The sequence below is a fragment of the Trifolium pratense genome, linkage group LG2, assembly GCF_020283565.1.
Source record: "Trifolium pratense cultivar HEN17-A07 linkage group LG2, ARS_RC_1.1, whole genome shotgun sequence".
NCBI lineage: Eukaryota > Viridiplantae > Streptophyta > Magnoliopsida > Fabales > Fabaceae > Trifolium > Trifolium pratense.
The window spans coordinates 50,655,735-50,678,747 of record NC_060060.1 but is presented as its reverse complement, the minus strand read 5'-3'; the positions used below and the strand labels follow the sequence as shown (position 1 = coordinate 50,678,747).

Here is a 23,013-nt window from a genome sequence, read left to right as displayed (position 1 = left end):
GTCCTACATGCTTGTAGTTTTGATTCTACTTTTTGTAACTGGATCAATACTATTTTGAACTCAACTAGATTATTTATGTCTGTGAATGGAGCTCATGAAGGATATTTCAATTGCAATAGAGGTGTCAGACAAGGTGATCCCCTTTCATCTCTTATTTTTTGGCTAGTCTAGAATAATAACTATTAATTTAGATGTCTCTCTCAATTAATCGGTTCAATGGCATTACAATTTGACAGTGTCTGTAAACCTAACTCTATGTCTAGCAATTAGAATTCACAAATGATTATATTTCGGTTCCTTTATGTAAAAAGTCTATCTCTAGCACTTTTTAAATCAAAAGATCAATTTTAGAGTTCAAAGCCGAAAAAACATTAAGTGCATGAATAAATCATAAACATAGATTATGTATAATCAGTCGGATCAAATATTTACATCAAAATCTAAAATAATTAAACCTAACCTCTACACAAAGAGAAATTTAGCTACACATACTCATAGTAGCTAATGCAGGGAAGAAGAGATGAAGAAGAGAAATATCCAATGCATGAAATCAAGCCCAAATGCCCTCCTATGGTGAAAATGTGTTTTTCCTCTCTAGTTCGAGCTCTAAGTTGCAAAAGATGGATTGAAAAAGTTATTCTAAAGTCTATTTATAATAAGACAAAAAAGTGTACATCCGCTTAGTGAAAGACATGCAGATGAGAGTGAGAGAGATTAATAGAAATAGTGGAGGGTTTTTGAATGGCTTAGATAGCATCATATGTCCAAGCCCCAACCATGAGAAAACACTCGTCACATGAAGTGATATTTACAGTATAGACAACAAAAAAGCAATGAAACAGAAAATAGCTTAATTTTTCATTTGACAACATGAAGTGATATTTACAGTATAGACAACAAAGTAAGTGATGATACAGTTTCTACTCAACTGAATAGTAGTAGCCTTGTTCAGGATGCTACATCTTCAAAACTAGTCTAATGGACAAAATCATATTCTAATCACACTCTAGAAACTAGCTATTTTACAGCTAGTAATAAACAAGAACAACGATCCGCCGAAAACAAGTAACCTCTCCTTTGAAAACTACTTACAAATTTCTTGTCTTTTCCATGTGACCATCATAAAGATAATAGCCTTAATTAAGGGTTCTTATTTATCAGCCTTGCACTGCCAGTATCTGCAATTGATCTAGAAAAACTTGCAAGCTCAAGTCATCCGTAAAGATGATATCCGAACCATCTGTGTATGTTGAATTTTGAGTAACAGATGGATTCAACTTGGCAAGAAGAAACCTAGCCTGACTACTATGCTGGTCACATCTTATAATCTTTGGCACTGGAACCCGTTCAGCCACCAATTGCTCGGCATCCACTTCTGGGGCTTCCAACAGCTTTCTAAAGTTCTCATGATTTGGGTCCTTCTCATAACCAAGTTTCCTCCACTGAGCAATCTTGGACCCATAATGAATCACCACAAGGAAGAAAGAATCAAAGAGCAAGATAGAATCGGGGCAAATGGAACGAATATCTAGAAGTACTGGAATGGGTGGCCCATCAAACGAGTATTGGAAAAGAGTAGGTTGAATCATTATAAGAGAGCTCACCACGCCCTCACGATTCAGCATAAGCCGGAAATATGCAGTTTCATCAGGAGTAGTGTTAGAGACATCAATAAATTGGGATCTCCTTAAGTGGAACATAAATTGGGGATAAAGGGAAAAGTTGGAAGATAAACGGAAGGAAGAAGGATCTTCTGGAACATAGTCCCCAAACTTAGAGGTAAAACGAATAAGTGTGTCATCAAGCCATCTAACAACATCACGGGCATGGCATGTCTCGGCTCGGAGAATGGCAAGTCTTGCCATAACCGTAGCCGCTGCTTCTTGATCAAACCCAGCAGCAATATCTGTGGAATGGTTTGCAACCCATCTTCTTGCAGCAGTTGTGACTCTTTTTCGGAGTCCCGTGTTCCCTTGCCTGTACCGTGTTATAAACTGAACTAAAAATGCAGAGCTGGGCTGAATTTTTTGTTCATCACTCACTTGGAAGAAAAAAGCAATGCAAGTTCTGTCGGTGAGAGTGTTCAACTTCCACACGTAGGTACCACCTTGTCCAACCTCTGTCTCACTTACCGAAGCATTCTTTTTCCTAAGAGACACGCAAGGTCCAAGAGCTCCAGAGATTCTGACATCTTTAGTGGTCACTATTTCAATGGTTGCATCAAAATTCATCTTCAAAAATCCCTCATCATCGTGTTTAAAGAGGTGCCTTAGACATTTCTTGAACTGATCGGATTCAAACGATTCAGCGAGAATCATAAATCCACCCGAGCACTCAACAGGTTCTCGAAGCTCAGCAGCTCCAACTTGGTCAAGGGAGCAAGCAAACAGATCAAGAACAACAGACGCATCAGACAGCCTCTTGGCAATCTGCCTATAGAAACTGCAAGATTTAGCATGGTGTCTCACATTCCCATTGAAGATGTCATTGTGGGTTCTCATGCTTTGCCGGAAATCAGAGTCCACAACCAGTCCAGGTCCAAGAGTAGCAGGTCCAGAAGTAAAGACCATGATTCTGGAGCCAGTGTTTACAAAACAACACTCTAAAAGACCAAGGGCAGCTGAAATTGCAGCTCCAGTAGACCTTGGGGGACGGCTGCCAGACCTAAAGTTGTATGTAGAATGAATATCTTCAATTGCAGCAGTGATACTGAACTCAGATTCTGAAATGGGAACCAGAAATCCCTGCTTTGGGACAGGCTGTGTCTGTCCAATATGCAGCTGGTGTGGACGGCTAATGTTAAGGAACTGTCGTATCTGAGAAAGAAAAAATAAAATAAAAAAATCAGTAGAAAGCAGTGCAGTGCACTCAAATATAGACCCTATTTAGATTAAAAAACTTAATTAATCCTTTATCATATAAATGCTTATGCATAAGCTATTTCTATAACAAGAGATAAAATGAAATCAAATTGTTTTCATATAAACTATAAGCTATTATTTTTTCATAACCTCTCGCTTATGGAAACTGTTAGAAATAATATAAAACCATTGATGTGGCTCTATCCTAACAGCTTAAGCTTTTGGGATAATCGGTTATTTGACATAAACTTATGGACATGTCATAAGTCATTTTCATAAGCTCTCCCACAACGGTCTCACAAGTGCTTATGTCAATTGAAACAAGCCCAAAATGTAAACCTAGCAGTAGCTTGCATTAATAAGAAATTGCTCAAATAAGTAACTAAACTGCAAGTACACTCAATTGTAATGTAAACCTAGCAAATATCTTCCATTAATTTAGCAACTACCTAACTAACTAAGTGTGAAGCTAATAACCTAACCGTAAGTACTGATTATTATTACTGAATTAGAAAAAGAAAAAAATAAAAAAGCATTATAGTAAATTAATAATGATCATAGAATATACAATATAACAGTGAATGAACGAGAAAGGTAATTCGCAGCTATACCTGATCGGAAGAAAATTGACGATCACCATGCAAGAGAACAATCCTAGAACAGTGAGAAAACTGAAGATCATGAAAATAAACCATTGAATCAAAAGTAACCAGAGCAACAAGAGCATTATCAGGCAAATTATGAAGAACAAGCAAAATCTCATTCTTAAGCAAACAAAGCTCATCTTGGGGCGACGAAACATCGATTACAAAAACAAAACCAGGAGGATGAAAAATCGACGGAGAAGAATATTCAACAGTAGTATAAGTCGGAAAAAGTTCAGCAGGGAGATTAGCATCAGCGATAGAACGAGGAAAAGGATTTCTCTGAGAACAAAAAGGACAGTGCCAAATACGTGATTGATAATCGAGACGAGCGTAAGGGTTTAAAACGGCGCCGCATCGAGTGCAAAGAAGAGGATCGTAAGAGAGAAGAGGTAGGTCAGTGCCTTGTTGTGATAATGGAGTACACATGATTGTTAAAGGGATTATTAGGTCTGATTTTGATGATGGCCATGAATTCCATGACCATCGGAGGCCTTCTACTGCCTCCAATTCGACGAAATCCATTGTTGCACGGTGAGATTGTGATGGTGACGATGATTGATTGATTCAGTTGTTTTAGTGAGTCACTCAGTGAGTTTGGGACAGAGACGATGAGTTAGGGGTTTAGTTTTGAGAGAAAGTGTTTCATAAATTAAACTGCAAGTAAAGCTGCGGCATATTCTTTTCCTCACAAGTGAGTCACTACAGTAAATGCACATGGAAACCCTCGACTGACTCAACTGGCTTCATTTACATTTCCCTCCTCTCGCTTTCGGAGAGTGGAGACTGGTATTTCGAGGCAGGGAGATTCACTTGGGCTAAGTTTTTTATTTTTTTATTTTAATAAAATTCATTTTAATCTCTCACAATTTTTTAACAACAGTAAAAAAAATAAAATTTAAATTAGAACATATATCTTGAATAGATCCCACCAATATCATGTCTAACTTGGCCGGTCCCTTCGGACTATACCGAGGGCAAATATAAAACATAGTTTTCACATCTTTATTGTTATGCATTTTTATTCATGTTGGTTAAATTAATGTGTCCACCTGAACTGACCGACAAACAACAATACTAAATACCGGTCACTATTCTTACATGGCGATATAGGGTAGGGTTCACATTTAAAAATGCAAACTAGTTGAAAGGATGTTTGTACTTTAAGTAGCGAACGATGATCTTTTAAACTAGGATGTTATTTTATCTGGGGGACGTGACGGGTGCAAACTTAAGGTTAGGTTAAAAAAGTGTCATTCACTACTTAAGGCGTGAATTGAATTTGCTACCTAAATTGTGAGAGGGTAAAATTGAAAAATAGGGGCGCCAAAAAGTAATAGGAATACAGTTGATCTAAATTTGAATTCAATAAAACCTATAATTTAACATCATAGACCCTATCAATCTCTATTCAAATTAACCTAAACAAGCGATAAGTTAATTCAAATAATGTCAATCAAATTTGCATAACGAAACTGATGTAGTTAAACATCATAATTAACATGAACTGAATTCGCAACAATAATTATAAAGATAAAACATTGTTAGAGAAATAAATAGAAACGATAAATAATATTGCAATTAAAACTCTCACTATCATTACAAGAAGTGCCCTTAACTAATTGATTGATTTAGGGTTTTAAGCTTCTATATTAAAGTTGCAGTGAACTTGAAATAAAATACGTAAGATGATACATTGAGGTAGCAACCTTATTTATACTCCTAAAATATTAACCTAATTAAGTAATAGAGTTATGAACAATAGTTACCCCAAGATAGTCAATATAAATAATTAAGTGACTCAAAATTCGTAGTCAACTTTGCTGCTTCGGATATTTGCATTTGCTAACTTCCACAATTGTTGCTTCAAAAAAAAAAAAAAAAACTTCCACAATTGCAGCATAACATCCATTTATGAATAATTGCAACAACTTGCTCAAAATTATTGTTCCTCAATTATTCTCTCTTTTGTCATATATATTTACTTTTTTTTTTGTTTGGTTTATTTCTTTTGTCATACTTTGCTCCAGAGTAACATACACTAATATGCACTCTCTGTCTCTACCTATCGCGTCAACTTGAATAACATATCGTTGAACGATTGAGCATCGGTGATTAGATGATCGATGCATGTCCAGAATCAAGTCTACTATAACATATTTTCACATATGTATCACAATTAATCATCATATGCCAAATGTTCCCACTTTCAGCTCGACAATAAAGACAAGAAATCAAGAAATTCAACTCGCATTGTTAATGCTTAACATATAAGTGTCAACTTTACAAAAAAAAGTGACCTAATTTAGTTAGTATTATAAATCAGAAACTATCTTACTAATAAATGACATAATTCTCAAACTAATTTGATCATAAACAGAATGATCAAGTACTTAATAGATATCGTCACAAAAGTTACTTAACTAGTTCAAAATCAAGGCAAAGTCAAATTACTATGCACAAGTTTATTTTCATCATTAAATCAACAAATCTACCATTAGATTAAATGAAATGTGATTACATAATGATAAAATTTATTATCATTCATTTGATAGTAAAAACAAAGCCAAAAAGTATAAATCGTTAGTTGGTTTAGTGGTCTTTGTCCTGAACTTTGAACTTAGTAGAGAGGATCACAGTTCGATCCTCGTAATTCCGATCGGAGGAGACTGAAACCACCTGATATAAAAAATCAGAACTGACATTCGAACTAGATTTAATTGGTGGTGAAAAAAAAATCCAAAATTGGTTTAGTAGACAAAACCCATAATCAAAGTGTTTCGGTATACTCCCTCCGGTCCTTTTTATAAGAACACTTAGGGCAAAAAATTTGGTCTTTTTTATAAGAAACTTTGACCAATTTTCAAATGTTTTAAATGTTCAATTTCACTTATGCCCTTATTTATTATGAGAGAGAATTTAAAAATAAGTAAGTTAGTTGAATAAAGAGTAATTAAATAAGGGTATACATGGAATAAATTAAAATTTATAAGAGTATTAAATGAAAATAACTATGTTAAATGTGCTTCATTTATCTGTGTGATTTTTTCAAAGTGTTCCTTATAATAAGGATCGGAGGGAGTATTAAACATCATTTCCTACAATTTCAACATGCGAAATGGTATTTTATTGGATATTTTCTCTTTAGGTCTCCCATGCATATTTTATATCCTAAATATTCTAATTTTGCACTTAACGACAATCAAATTTAGGGAAAATTCACTTAACAGAAGCAACCCAAGTTTTATTTAATGACAAAAAAATAAAATCATTGAAAAAAAAAAAACGATTGTGGCTTAAAGAGAAAACATTATTTTATTAACCATAAAGTTCCCCACTTTCTTTCTAGCCACTCTCTGTAACACCACCACCACCCACCTCTGCTGCTACTTCGGAGAATGGACTCCGCGTTGAACGCAGCGTTGGAAGAAATAGGCTCTCAGGTTGAAGACGGAATCAATCTTCGATCTCTCTGGTCAAAACTCGATTCCTCTCTCCCATCTCTTCTCACTCCCTCTTTCAAACATTCAATCTTCACCAACCTCCTTCACATTCCCACTCTCCGTTTCGAACCCCCAAACCCTAATTCCGATGATCACGATAATCCCAACGTCAAAATCTTCCCTCAACAATCCCTCGCCGAAAACTTCCTTGGCATTTACGATTCCCAACCACTCCAACAAACTCAACTTCGCATCCTTCATCTTCTTGCCAATGCAAGACACAACGGTATTACTCAAACTCAACTTTCTAAACAATTACGCATTGAACCGAATAGTTTTCATTATTTTCTGAGGAGTTTGGAATGTAGAGGTTTGATTGTTAAACGCTCTGCCCTTGAAAAGAAGAAGCAAATTGGGGCTTCTACTTCAACTAATCATGTACCTATCAATGTTACTACTCATTTAGTTTACTTGCGTCGCTATGCGAAACAGCTTGCTTCTCATCAGAGATTTGAATTGGAAATAACAAAATTCAACAACCCTGACGACGAAGAATCTGAACTGCAAACTGATGTTCTTCTTAAGGATTATGAACCTCAAATTAAAGCTATTTGTGACAAACTGGCAAATGCCAATGGCAAGGTTATTTTTTCTTTTTTGGTTAATTTCTCATTAAATATTTCAACCAAGGTTTTAAATTGCAGGCTCTGTTTGGTAAAATTAAGCTATAAGTTAGCTTATAGCTTATAGCTTATAGCTGATAGTTGATAATTGATAGCTTATAGCTGAAAAGCTGCTAGAATGAAATTAAAGTGTTCGACAAATCTAACTTTTGTAAGTACAAAATGACATAAAAGTACATGGTTAGTGGGTAGTTATTATATATTTTAAAAAATAAAAATGAAAACAATAAGGGTAAAAATGGAATAAAATGTAAAAAGCTATAAGCTCAAACGCTACTTGAAATAGCATATCAAAAAACGCTATAAGCTAATGAGAGAAGCTTGTTACCAAACACGTCTAGTATTAATGGTCGCATTTGCATTGCGATTTTTTATGTTCTTGGGAATTGTGGTCAATTACAGTTTTAGTGGTCGTATTGTGATTGTGGAGACATAAAAAATTAGGGTCGGCCCTGTGCCATGGCAACATGGCCCTTCGCCTAAAGAATAGGAGTTTAAAATTGTGGGTTTGTTGGGTATTTTCCAAATTATTTGTTGGGAATGTTCAAGTACTGGTTAACGGTAAAAAAAATAATGCAATGTAGCCAATGACCTAGTGGTTGTGTCATTTGCGTGAAATAATTGCATGTTTGCGGGTTCAAGTCTCACATTATGCTTTTTTTGTATTTCTTTTTATTAAGGGCCTAATATTTTTTATCTGCAAAGGACTTTATTTATTAATTCGCCTTGGGCCTCTAAATGTGTTGGGCCGGCACTGTAAAAAACCTTGATGTTGCAGCTTAGATTACATTGGCAGCCCTTTATTTATTTAAAATCTTGGCTCCAACCGACCAACTTTGCTCGTCATTTATATGTAATTATGCTAATCATAATCTTTTCCTTACAGGTTCTTCTTGTGAATGATATTAAGAAGGATCTTGGTTACTGCGGATCGCGTCCGAGACAAAGGGCATGGAGACAAGTGTGTTTTCAAACTTTAAACATTCGAAAATTGTAATTGTGTATTCTGTTATATGTAGCTATTGATAAATTACCTTATTACACTCTTCTTCATTGTGTGATCAGATTGCTGGCAGATTGAAAAAGCATCACATTGTGGAGCAGTTTGATGCTAAGGTGAATGGCAAGGTCAGTTGGTTATTTTGGTTCTATTTATAAGAATAAGTTACAACTTATAAGATATATTTATTGCTTAAATGACTTTTTTACCCTCATTTAAAATGTATTTTTTATAATATTAGTGAATATATTTAATGTCTAACAATTTCCCGTAAGGCTATAGTTGGAAAATTATTTAAAAAGTCACTGCAATGAATAAGTTCATTGGTTTTTACGATCTTTGGTTTTTCCTCTTATAATTGGGACCGGAGGTAGTACCATTTACCACTTTATAATAACCGTCTCATCTCCATTGCTTTTTATTCTTCAAATTATGTTTTTTGAATGGTGGGTTTATTATCTGCTGAGTGGCGCTGTCTCTACAATGTATCTCTTCGAAACTGTTGAAAATCTTCTCCTTATGTGAAGCCAATTCACAGTATCCTATGAAACTAAATAAATAAGCAGTCAGTCACATAAAGGGTAAAAGAAGATTGTTTTCGTTTGTTATTGTCCTTTGCATCCCTTAACTTAAGTAACAGTCTTCATTTTCTGTTCCAAGAACAAACTAGATTCATCTTGGAATTCCTAAAACATAAAATGCCGTTGTTACCAAATAACACAACACAGGTGAAAATTTCTCTGCTACTTGCAATTGAACGTCGGTGTAGGCAAGCCTTTTCATTCCTGACCCTTTAGTTCGTCCTTTATGCGAACGTCGGTGTCAATAATGAATCCCTTTGTACTCTGTATCATTAACATTTTTTTTTCCTCTTTTTTTTGACATAAGTTGTTATTACTTGGTTGTTGTGATAATTTAGCTGTAAGTTTGAACTTGTTTGCAGATTGAGGCTTGCTTGAGGCTTCTTGACCCGATAGCTACTACTAGATCTGGAAATGGAGATAAAACCTCAGACTCTGGGAATATATGTCAAGTCAACGATCAGTTTGTGGAGCTTCCTATCGAGCATCAAGTTTTGGATATTATTGAAGCTGCAGGATCAGAAGGCATTACTACAAAGGAGGTACGCACTTAATTCTTATATTGTCTGCTTTGGTAGGACATATGAAAAGATGTCAATGCGGTAAAACAGAATGATTTAATTTTTCGACAAAGGAAAAGAGAAAGAATTTAAAATCATTAAAGTGATTTGTAGTGTATGGGATATATTTATGAATGGCGATTAATGATGAATTTATGTTTTTTGTATGGAATTTGTCATTTTTAATGTAGCATTGACAAGAAAATGGCTGTAGTGGATTTCTATAATATGAGATATACTTTTATTGATGATGGTTAGAGTGAAACGTAAGTTTATTGGCTGCTCCCTCATGCAAATGCTTTTGAGCTTCAAACAAGGAAAGGGCACAAGCTCACCTTGTGATGGAGTTCAATTTAGAGTGTGGTTTAAAATTTAAACCCCCAACTTTCTAGTAAAAAAAAAGCTTCAAAACTGTGTTAAGGTACTAATTAGTAACTACCCCAAATGTGTAAGCTAGAAGGCCATTTTTACTTTTTATTAAGAGCTGAGTAAATTATTACCGGATGGCGAAATTTCATTTCTTTTGGGGCTGAAGTGCACAATTGGTTCCTGTTCTTAAATCTGGCTATGTTATGTAGTTCCTGATATATATATATATATATGACGACTCAGGTGAGAACACTTTGTTATTAAGAGAAATGAGAACAACAAATTTTTACCGTATGATAGGAATCAATTGTCTAGATTAAAAAAATGTATGGTGTCAGTATACTATATTCCTTCTTTGTGAAACTGTTCATCCATCGTCTTACGTTCCGTAACAACCTCATCCTCATCTATTTCTTCCGCCGCCGTCGAAGAAAACCTTTCATTCTTTCTCTTTTTGACAATATAAACACTCCGTTCTTAATTGATTTTATTACGCTAATGGGCATGAGTCTTCTGATCGATTCCTGCCAATTCTCTTATTAAAACCATATAAATACTAACAAGGGCTTTGAAAAATTGCTTCACATCCAATGTTTGATGTATTTAAAGTAGAAATTGCATGTTTTCAGTTTTTAGAGACATGTGTGATTGTTTTAATGGCAATAAAATAAGTTGCATTAAGATTTGAAAATATTGTCATAGTTCACAAGGCCAATTGTAAGTATTAAAGAAAGGGCGAGTCTCAAAGAAGCTAACATCAGCAGAGACAATGTACCGCCGAAGATCTGGAGAATAACATCGATAACCTTTCTGAAGATGAGAATAGTCGAGGAAAAGATACTTGAGGGATTTTGCAGCAAGTTTATCTTTACCAGGAGTAGGGTCGTGAACAAAGCATGTGCACCCGAAGATGCGGAGTGGCAGAGGGTAATTAAGTTTCCCAACTAGACGTCGATATCTACCAGGGTCTTTCAATTGCTCCCCCTGACCTGGTAGTAGCTTAATGCTCTGATACCATATTAGATATGTAACTTCTGTGTGTCTATACAGATCACACACACTTATCATGTAGATACAATAAATACAAGGAAGCCTAGGTAGTTGGGGAGACTAGGACTATTAATAACTACTCTAGGAAGATGTAAAGTACATAGAATATCTACATATTTTCTTGATTCTAACAGTAAGAATGGGAAAATATGTCATAATTGTTTTTGAGGGAGTTAGTACATTTTCTATCTAATAACGGGGACTCTGTGTTTATGTCTTTGTACTGGATTTTATGCTTGGTGCTGCTTGCTATGCGTGATATGCGAGAGACTGGTGTGCACAATTGACTTGGAATGGGTGCACAGTTGAGTTATTTTACTGTTATTCTGACCATGGAGGATATCTTATCCTCTACCTAAATTGTATTTCTCCTCCTTTGCAGTAATCAAAATTATTTTTCTATTTACCAGCCCCCCCACCAGAGGGTTAATACCAAAAAATAAATTATATTTCTATAAATGCGGTGTATTCAGGATCTCTTTCTCTCTCAGTCTCTACCTATTTCCCATTTTGACTGTGCTGTGTTTGTCTCGTATTTGTAGGAACATTTTAACTCATCATCAGAAATGAGCGTCATTCTTTTTCATCTTTACTATTTTCTAATGGACTTTGTTATTTTTAATTCTGTTGGGGGTGGAGGTGGTTCTCAGTGATGCATCATTAAATATGCATAATGTTTCCCTTTCACTTTTAATTTATTTGGATTTTGATATAAACAGATATGTGACAGGCTTCAGATTGATCTGAAAAAGAATCACAGTCGACTTATAAATTTGTGCTACAGATTTGGAATGAAAGTGCAAGAAGAACTATGCCTTAAGTCTAAGACATATCGAGTTTGGACATCTAGAAATTTCAACCCCGAACTCGGAGTTGCACTTATTAACAAGCTTGATGAAAATAAAATTTTGGACCAACAGGTGCTTGACAGATCTTCAAAAATAATATCTGAATTTGAGGCTTCAACTTTCAATGGAGAACTTGTTGAGCCTGACAAATTGGAAGATATAGGTGCTGGTGCAAAACTGTCAGATGCGTCTCCAAACAATGTAGACTCTAACTATGTAGAAACACCAACAAACTTGCAAGAGTCAGTCCTTGACCAAAGGAGTACTATTTCTCACAGCAAACCGTTCAGTTTACCAATGGGGGCAGACACTGCGTTATCAGAATCTTTTCCATCTGATGTATTGACACCATCCTCTGCTGGATCATATGAAAAATATACGAATCTATCGTTCACAGCTGATGGCACTAAAAGAGCAATCAGGATACTAGAAAGACTAAAGGTCCGTGTCATATTTTCCATTAGTATACCTATTTCCGAGGAAACACTTGTTTATTGCCTTAAAATATTTATTATATTTCTAAAACAAATGTCTTTCATTTTTATTTGTGCAGGAAGAAAGGTTCATTTTGAGACCAGAGCTAAATAGGTGGCTTAATAGCTTTGAGAAGGGTAAGTCTAGAAAAGTGGACCGCAAGACTTTAGATCGAATATTGACTAAACTTCAGGAACAAGGGCAATGCAAATGCATAACAGTACATTCCCCTGTTATTTGTGAATATTCAAGGACCAAAGATTGCGTGGTTGTTGTGCATCCATCCATAAGTCTATCTCTTGAGTTATATGATGAAATACGAGACAAAGTGAGATCATTTAATAAATATATACGCAGAAACAGTGCTTCTAAACAGAAAAATGATGAATTGATACCTGTAATGGAGGATATTCAGAAAACTCAAAGCCAAGTTCCTGGCCGACAGCCTGATAATTCAGAAGCCATGCGTGCTAATGGATATATATTAGCAAAAATGATTCGTGCAAAGCTGCTGCACAGTTTTCTTTGGGATTATCTGCATAGGTCAGAAAACCATAGTGATGCTTTATCATATAATGGGCTAACTGATAATCCTCACAGTAGCAGCAAATTATTTTCTCTAGACGCAGCTATTAAAGCAATTCCAGTGGAACTTTTCTTACAAGTAGCTGGGTCGAGTAAAAAATATGAAGAGATGATTGAAAAGTGCAAGATGGGTTTATGTCTCTCTGATCTTCCTCCTAATGAGTATAAGTCTTTAATGGACACTCTTGCAACTGGAAGGATGTCATTAGTTATTGACATTTTAAGGCGGTTAAAGGTATTCCTGTTGACTCTTAAGCTAAATTTGATGTTTTGATTTTTTTTTTTGGAAGGCTTTAAAACTTTTATTGTGCCATTGTTTTCATTTGAAATTGGTTCCATGATTTCATCTTTTTAAGGTCTGAGAATGGGGTCACTATGTGCTTAGTGGTGGAGTCATGTCATCAACCATTTTGCATGCTAGAATCACTTTTAAATAAATACATTCCATTCTCTTTAGATGACACGTGCATCCTTGGTGGAGAATCTACTCTTTGATCTCTTTTATAACTACCCTATAAAGGGAATCAAAGTTGCTTCACTGTTAATCATGGTCTCCCATCTTAAGTTCATAACTGATACTATTCTTTTTTGGAGGAATATTTACTTGTGGTTTGGTTTTAGATGGAAGATTAATTTTGAAAAGAGTACTTTGAATGGTATAAACATGTTCAACTTATATATAGGAACAGTGCTGTCAAAGGCAGATGGCATCTCATGGTGGTTAGTCAAAATTAAAACGTTGGCAACTGCTAGGAGATGCAATAATTAAGGTTAATATACGCAAGATTACTATTACATTACATTGTAAAATTTTAATGATGCCTGCTTGACGTGTACTTCTTTTTGTAGCTCATTCGGGTGATAACTTCACAATCTAGAGATGGAGTTCAAACCCCACATATTTTGACACACATGTTGGAACTTCGGCCTTACATCGAAGAACCTGTTTCAAACAATGCAACAACTTTAAATTCTATGTCTCTTGATCTTCGACCAAGAATCAGACATGATTTCATTCTGTCTAATAGATGTGCAGTTGATGAATATTGGCGAACATTGGAGTACTGTTATGCTGCTGCTAATAAAAAAGCTGCTTTATATGCATTTCCTGGATCTGTGGTCCATGAGGTAATATTATATTGAGTTTTGATGCTTCATATCAGATTCAAGCAGTGTTATATAATTTATATCGAGACCTCAATTCTAGCAAAACTTGATTATTTTTTTCCTTTTAACACTGTTAGGTTTTCCGCTTCCGTTCATGGGCATCTCAGCGTCTAATGACAGCTGAACAACGTGCTGAGCTTTTAAAGCGTGTTACTAGGGATGATCTGAGTGAAAAAATCTCATACAAAGAGTGTGAGAAGATTGCAAAGGATCTGAATCTTACGTTGGAGCAGGTTGGACTGTTTGAAGATGCTGGCTTGATTTCTCTGTTCATCTGTTCATCTGTTTTGAAATATGAATTATTAATATTGTATCCCCACCATCAAGATCAGTATCTTAGTAGATCTGTGAGGAAACATATACACTATTACAGCGTGATTTTTTAGTAAACCCTCTTTGATCAATTATGGTGACGAATTAATGGCTTCAATCTATGATTAGTCATGCATTTGAACAGTATGATCCAATTTGCCTATTGAACCTGTTGCTTCTTACTATAATTTCAGAGACCCGAGATTGGTAATGGTAGATTAAACTGTCAATGGGAAGTGAACACATCATTTTGAATTTTAAATGACAAGAAATGGTTTTATTTTTTATTTTTGTGAATGAAATTTAAGTTAACTCATTTTAGTGTTTTTGCCTCTGTTTACTGTTTCAACTTTCAAGATGACTGACTGTTGTTATTCTTTCAAACCTGTATCTTTTGTTTTAAAAAAATAAATAAATTAATGCCACTTGCAGGTGCTTAGCATGTATTATAGTAAGCGGCGTCATCGCCTTAACCAGTTAAATGATGAAGAGGGTGAAAATAATTCACTTGAGCGCAGGAAGAAAAGTTCTCGCCAGTTGAGGCCTGCAAAGCATGCAAGAATTGATGCAGCAGCTGATGTTATGGACAAACACATAGATGAACATCACAATATGGATATCCATTCAAGAGATCAAGCAACCCACATGCAAGAGTTTGTGGAGGGTAATTGTGAAATTGAAGGTTCTCAAGACTGTTCTCCACGTATTAGCCACTGTATCTTGACTGCAACGAAGTCACCACGCCAAAGTAGATTCATATGGTCAGACAAAGCTGACAGGTAAGTGAAATTTTAGGAGCCTGTTAAATGGTAAGCGAAATAATTGTTTTACTGCAGGAGAAATAGTAGCTCTTTGAAGATGGTTCATTTATGTCCAAGCCAACCTTGGCAAAGTAATACTCCCTCCACCCCTTATTAATTATTATAGGAATCTCTAGCAAAGATCAAGGGTATTAAGAAAAGTTGTTGAGTAGCAAATTTGTCTGAAATAAGTGTTAGTTTTACATATTTACAACTATAATAATTAATATCACGAGAGAGAGAGAGAGAGAGAGAGATAAATTAAATAGGGTCTTTTTGTAAAGAAATTATTAATGCATATGGAATTTTGCAAATGGTTCATTTGATTCGCAAAAGGTAATATGTGACAGAACGACACAAAACAAACTTTTAAGTTACTGGATAACTTTTTGTCATGTATGATGTTTGGCGGACATTAGACGAGAGAGAGAGAGAGAGAGGGAGGGAGGGAGGGAGGGACAAAAAGTTGTCCCATGGTTTAGTGAGTGACGCAGTACGGAAGCGCTAGGTTAGCAAAACGCTAAACCTAATGGATAAAGACAAGCCGCAAACACAAACTTGTCAAAATAGGGTTTCGGAGTCCACCGAAAGAGTAATTTGGAATCCACCAAATTTGAGAAAAATCTCTGAATTTTATTAAATCAAAAGGTTGCCTTCAAGGCTACAATAATTTAGTTTAAATAGGAGTGAAAAATAAAATTAACAAATCTCCTAAAAGATTGTAAAAATAAAAACAACAAACCTAGCTAAATAAAAATTACAAATCTACCTAAAATATAAAAAAATAACTAACCTAGGTGAAATATAAAAATAAGAAATCAACCTAAAATATAATAAAACTAAATCTAACTAAAATAATAATATACAGAAGAAATCCTCCTACATCAGTGAGATAAGAAATTCAGTTTTTGTCTAGTCTTTTGCTCTCTATTTTGTCTAGTCCTAGGAACAATTTTAAAATCAAACATAGTGATAGTACCACCGAGTTGTCCTTTCTAGTCCCTTATTTTTTAGCAAATCAAACGCATCCCTAGAGTCTTATATCATGGGAAAAAGGAAAAATGAAAAAGGGTTTTATAAATAGGAGGGAGTACAACTTTCTGTTGCCCGTATGTTTAGTTTATTATTGGGTGGTAGTCAATACACTCATTGTATAATCTAAAATGGTTATCATTATTAGTTGCACCTTAATGCAAGCTCAAATCCAAAAGACTTTTCTTTTATGGTTTAACGGAAGTTTTGGCTCCCCTTTTGCTAATTTCAAAATTTTGGTCCTCAAATTTTTAAAATTCATGACATTTTGCTTAGCTGTAAAATTGGTTTCCAAATTTGATGATGTGGCACAATTAATAGGCTGACATGGTGTATTTTTGTAATAATTTTTTACAAAATCTATCTTACTGACTCTTCTATTGGCTTTAGAATGAAGAGCACATTTTGTTTTTATTCTCTCCTGTAAGGCTATATACCTTGTTGTAAGTGCCATCGATAGGCCCAACATACAAGTATATAGGAGAAAAGGGAACAACAGTGAAGAAAGAGGAAGTGATTAAGTAAATGGGCCTAGGATACATGGAATCAACTGGAGGAAGGAGAAATAAAAGGGCCCAGTGATAGTTGATTTAGTGGAGAGGAGAGAGAGGGAGCAAGCTTAACGGAATGTCATAGGGGGCAATAGAGAGAGAGAGATTGGTAATCAGATGTGAAGGGAGAGAATGATTATTATATAAAGTGGGTGGTAACCGTGAGGGGTTTGAAGAATTTCCAAGTGGTTTGGGTTGAGAAGAGAGACTGTTTTCTCAGGTTTTCTGGTGTTCATCCATCTATTCATTGTCATTTTGCAAGGAGCTAGACTCCATCCATAGTACCATTTGCTTTTTTGTTTTTGTACCATCCATACTTCCACAGATTGTAAGAAGAGGAATTTTCCTGTTTTAGTATTAAATTCCAATACTCACTCAGTTACTGTCTATTGATGTTGTGCATTTCTGTTCCTATCAGTTGTCTGAGTGTCTATAATTGTACTTGTACCTTATTTCAGGCAATTGGTGGTCCAATATGTTAGACACCGTGCTGTTCTTGGTGCCAACTATCATCGCATTGATTGGACCTCACTTTCTGATCTTCCGGCTCCTCCACGTGCTTGTATGAGAAGAATGAATTTTCTGAATGGTAACTTAAGATTCAGGAAAGCTGTGAATAGACTCTGTAGCATGCTCAGTGAACGATATGCAAAACAGCTGGAGAAGTCCCAGAAGTTGTCATCAGATAAAGATGATTGCAGATTGTTTGTGCAATCCCAGTCTAGTAAAGGTGTTCACAATAGTTTTAGTCCAGATGTTGAAATTCAAGTGAGTAGTTTAAATGGAGAAGCCTGGGACGACTTCGAGAACAAAAGTATTAAGACAGCCCTTGCTGAGATTCTTCGCTGCAAGATGATGGCCAAGCTGGATGTCTCCTCCCAAAATGTTCAATCACAATATGAAGATTGGAATAGATATGTAATTCTCCAAGACTTCAAAAAGAATAATAAATAACAATAATAATAATAATGTCCGGTTATTGCTTTCCAAGTTTCTAAGTGAGACTTCACTTATTTTGTCTTATTCTAATATTTTACTATTAATTTCACATTGCTCTTGGAGGAATCTTTGTTTAAATATTTGATACAATACAGTCTTCATTTATTTATTAAGCTGTCTGTTGTCTGACTTAACGAATCATTTTTGTGCCAGGAATCTCAAGAAAAAGAAAAAGCTATATCAGCTATTCCTAGTGAGACTATTCAGAGCCATCACGGGAAGCCCCATACATTTTCTTCCAAAAGATCACGTCGTGGTCGGCTTGATATAAAATTTTCTAGGTTTCTAAACAATAAGCCTAATATTTATGGACAAGTATGTGAATCATTGGCTGTTTCAAATGCTGTGGAACTCTTTAAGCTTGTTTTTTTAAGCACCGCTACCAGTCCACAAGCACCAAATTTATTGGCAGACATTCTTCGGCATTATTCAGAGCATGATCTACTTGCTGCTTTTAACTACCTTAGACAGAAAAAAATAATGGTAAATAGTTCAGTCATCTGTAGTTTGTATTTATGGCATGATAGGAGATGTTGATGGATTGTGTGCTGAAGTTGACCTTTTACTGTTGCTCTTTATTGCGCATCATTTGAGTTCACAGTACACATCATATATTTATAGAATGCATAAACTGAGGAATATGTTTGTATGTCATGTTTACTAATAATAATTTTGTCAGGTACTTTGCAGTCTTGTTCTTTACTTATTTGGTTTACTAAAACTAGTATTTATTCAACTAATGAGTTGTTAGTAATTATAGCTGTCACTTTTCTTTGATCTCGGATGGCATTATTTTAGGCTCCTGAAGAGGGTTTACACCATGATATGCAGCATAAAAATATGTTAGGATGCGTTTGTTTCATGGTTTCAAAATTCATTCCAGGGATTAGCTTTCCTTCCTAGGAATATTACTCCACAAATGTGTTTGGTAAATTTTTTATATTCCTAGGAACCTCTTTTAAAAATTTATTTAATTTAAAAATATAAAATAGAAATAGGAAGAAAAATAGAGCAAAATGGATAGTTATTGGTTGTTTTATTATATTCCTGGGAATAAAAAAATTCCCATCCTCTAAACATGGGAATAAGAAGTTAAGAAGTTGTGTATATATTTTATTCCTGGGAATGAGTAATACTTGAGAAAAAATTTTATAAACTTGTACCTAACCTAGGAATGTTATATTACTAACCTCACTTTCCCAGGAATGTTTATGATAACCTTGAAACAAACACACCCTTATGTTTGTCTGGTATTGTTGCTACTTATTTGAATTTTACTCTGCATTTATGGCTACCTGTTTTCTTTTTCTTTCCTCTATTACTGTTTTATATAGACAGACTGAATATGTGTCTGTTTGAACAAGCTCTAATTTATTGACATTTGACAGATTGGGGGTACCGGAAGTGATGAACGATTTAAACTATCAATGTGGTTCTTGCATACTGTTTCTAAGTCACCGTTCCCATTTGATACCGGAAAGCAAGCTGTTAAATTTTCTGCGTGGCTGAAGGAAAAGGACAAAGACCTCATGGAAATGGGGACATATCTTACTGAAGATCTTCAATGCGGGGATACTTTTCATTTGTTTGCTTTGATCTCATCAGGAGAACTTTCAATTTCACCAAGCTTACCAGATAATGGCATTGGAGAAGCTGATGACTTGAGAAGCGACAAGCGTAAATCTGATGCTAGTGAGTCTTTCCTGAGTGACACAGCCAAGAAACTGAAGTCCTCGTTTGGATTTGAGGGTGAAATTATTTCTCGCCGGGAAAAAGGTTTTCCTGGTATAAACATTTCTGTACACCGCACAGCAGTTTCAAGAGTTGATTTATTAGATTTGTTCAAGGATAATGATAACAATAACAATGACCAAAGTTTTGAGGGGAATTTTCAATTAAACATGGGCCAAAGTAGTAATTGTTCACTTAGTGATCATATGCCGGAAACCTTTAACGCATGTGACCCATTAGCTGAGGAAAAAAATCATATTGAATCACCCTGGGAAGCTATGGCAGGATATGCACGGCGTTTGATGACGGTACCTTACAATCAGCAACAAGAATGTGCTGTGTGTGCTGAGGTCTTCATGCTTGTTTATGCTGCTATCCAGAAGGCTGGTGACCAAGGATTGAGCATGGAAGAAATTTCCCAAGTTATAAACTTGCCTGGTATAAATGCTTTGAAATTTAACCGAGTATGTGATTGGCTTAAAACCGATAATTTTTTTTTCAATTGTTTAACTTCTATTAGTTTGTTTATTGTTTTATGGTTTCAGGAGCTGACGTAGATGGGCTGATTGTTGATGCTCTTCAAGCATTTGGAAAAGCCTTAAAGGTCCTTCCTCTTTGTTCCAATTGTTTATAGCACGTTTGGATTTTAGTTTGCAAATCATCATCAAACAAAATGGAAAAACAACGTTTTGCCACTTGACTCCTATCCCACCATGGTTGGAGACTAAAATCATGTTCAAATATTATGAAAACTGGATTGACTGGGCTGTTGTCTGGTCCAAATAACCCATAGTACCATTACTTGAAGAAATGGGACAAAAACCAGTGTAAACTGGTGGTTTGCCTTTTTCCCTTCTACGGTGAAAAAATCGCAACAAAAGAAAAAGATTAATGTTTTTTTTATTCTTTTTAAAAGTTAATTTGAAGTAATTGCCATGTATTCAGGATTATACCATGGCATTTGTTTATGATTACAAAGAGTTTTTAAAAATGACATAAAGCTGCATTACTTAATATATCATGAAAAATAGAATATAGTACAAACAGTCACTGTAGTCTAGAACATTTCTGAGTTTTATATACTACTGCTGTTTCACAGAATTGTGCTACTATTTTCATTGATAGGTTAGTTTGTTTGTATCTACACTTCCCTCAGGGGAAGCTCTAATATTGTAATCCTTGTTCTTTAGCATTTTTGATTGTTTTCCCCCGTCTTTCCTCTGCTTTCTTGAATTTCTGGTATGAGAGCAGTAATAATTTGAGCTATTTACCTCTGAACAGGTGGAAAAATTTTGCTGAAAATTGTAATAGTTTATTCTCAAGTTGGTTCAGCTTTAAAATCAGTTTTCTTTCTTTCTTTTTTTAGGTCAATGCTTATGATTCTGTTCGTATTGTTGATGCTCTATACCGTCACAAGTACTTTTTGACAGCTGTGTCTGGTTTTCATCATGTTGTTCAACCTTCCTCAAACAAGACCATTAAGAAAAGTGATAATACATGTAAGCTTTACAAACCCAAAGAAAGTGACTCTGCTTCTGCTGATGCTATAAGGGAAAGAAACACTGACCTTGATAATGTGCACAAAGTGACAATTCTTAATCTTCCACATGAGGATGTGGATCATGAAAATCAAGCTTGTGACAGGAACTGCATGCAAAACAGATTTGACTCGTCGAGAGGTGATCATGAGAAAGAAATGCTCAATTTTAATTCTGGTGAATTATGTAAGCCTATATTGCCATGGATCAATGGAGATGGGACCATCAATGACATTGTTTTCAAGGGACTCAGACGTCGTGTTCTTGGAAAAGTGATGCAGAACCCAGGGATATTGGAGGTATACAAATATATTGTTCCTTGATCAGATTTATTTAAATTTTATAGAACTTTCAATTTCGAAACAGAGTTGCTCTAGAGAGTGTCGTTTCATACTGGAGTAGTTATTTTCTTCCCTTTTTCAATATTTCAAAAAGAAAGGGAAAAACACCACTGACAGTTTCATTTTGTCTGTGCTAGGATGATATTCTACGTCATATGCATGTGTTGAATCCACAGGTATCCTTTCTATGATTTCTACTCTGAAATGAAATTTCTGGTCATTGGTTTCACATTATATTTTTTGAGAAATAATTGTTACATACTTCAATCTGTACTCAAGTCATGATATTCGACATAGTTTATAGGGTACTGTGTTCTTTGTTTCTACTTGTATTCCTGCTCTCTTTGAGTGCATATTCTCTTTTTCTTTCAAAAAGCTTTTCAAGATAAGATTGAGTAGATAACTCTTTTCTCCTAAGGTATTATTCAAACTTGCCACCACATCGCTCTAGTTTTAAACTTAGCACGTGCTTGTGTAGTACGCTGTACTGTATTAATTGTTTCATCACACTGATTGTAAACATCGACTTTAATATGATATCATTTTTGGTATTGTTGCCTATCTGTTTCCCTTGTTTTTGTGCACTCCTCTTGCATGTAAATTCTGATTCAAGTTTCTGACAGAGCTGTAGAACTTTCCTGGAATTGATGGTTCTGGATAAACACCTAATTGTGAGGAAAATGTACCAAAGTAAATTTGCTGGAGGCCCCTCCATGCTAGGGAATCTTATTGGAAGTAAATCGTGTCAACGGAAGTGGATTTGCGCAGAGCATTTCTTTGCCAATCCTATGAGTACTAACTTATTGTAGGGGGTATTGGATATGTAAAACAGATATATACTGCGCGCGCGCGCGTGTGTGTGTGTACGAGAACACATGTATTGGCAATTTTGGATACTGGTCTCGATGTTTATATTTGGGAGAATCACAACTTGTAAGTTGTAATTTATTTTAAGCTCATGAGCTTTCTGAGCTCCATGTTCTGACTTAAGAATATGTTCAATGTTGAAATTTAAGAATTGACTCAACTATTCTATTATGTTATGTCACACATGTGTAGAGTTACAGATGCTATACATAAAACATCTATAAAATTGAAAAAATTCTCCACCTGGGATTGACCCCTGTTTATGAAGGTATAAATATAACTTAACCACTGCACTATCTATCTGTTTGGTAATTTTTTATAAACAATAAAATTTGAGAGACTAATATTTATGGCTATGTTTATACGTGAATATAAAATTAATATTTTCATGTATCACAACGATGCGAGCAATTTTGGTTTTAAATATTTTTCTTCATCTTAAAAAAATAAAAAATTCTTCATTTTGCAATAATGGGACTCCCTTGATTGTCCCTCATTTTCTCTAGCTTTTAGTGTTGTAAATATGGTGATTGTGCAATTTGGGTCCTTCATTTCATTTTTAGATTGTGGTCAGATG

The 23,013-nt window shown here is 35.1% G+C and overlaps 2 protein-coding genes across 2 annotated transcripts; one reads left to right on the top strand and one right to left on the bottom strand.

Annotated features, from left to right (window-relative positions):
* Nucleotides 1–854: 854 nt before the first annotated feature.
* Nucleotides 855–4,325, bottom strand: LOC123908810 (protein transport protein SEC23). Its single transcript, XM_045959533.1, has 2 exons — nucleotides 3,473–4,325; nucleotides 855–2,816 (listed from the first exon to the last, which is right to left on the bottom strand). Exons 1-2 carry the CDS (start codon nucleotides 4,028–4,030, stop codon nucleotides 1,158–1,160), a joined length of 2,217 nt encoding a protein of 738 aa, XP_045815489.1. The 5' UTR covers nucleotides 4,031–4,325; the 3' UTR covers nucleotides 855–1,157.
* A 2,464-nt stretch (nucleotides 4,326–6,789) lies between these two features.
* LOC123911005 lies at nucleotides 6,790–22,617 on the top strand. The gene is made up of 16 exons (XM_045962316.1): nucleotides 6,790–7,590; nucleotides 8,518–8,592; nucleotides 8,697–8,759; nucleotides 9,575–9,754; nucleotides 11,911–12,480; nucleotides 12,593–13,333; nucleotides 13,948–14,226; nucleotides 14,343–14,498; nucleotides 15,010–15,356; nucleotides 17,419–17,878; nucleotides 18,113–18,442; nucleotides 19,348–20,128; nucleotides 20,236–20,294; nucleotides 21,057–21,527; nucleotides 21,707–21,745; nucleotides 22,193–22,617. The coding sequence occupies exons 1-16, from the start codon at nucleotides 6,904–6,906 to the stop codon at nucleotides 22,376–22,378; spliced, it is 5,424 nt and encodes a 1,807-aa protein (XP_045818272.1). The 5' UTR covers nucleotides 6,790–6,903; the 3' UTR covers nucleotides 22,379–22,617.
* Nucleotides 22,618–23,013: the final 396 nt, after the last annotated feature.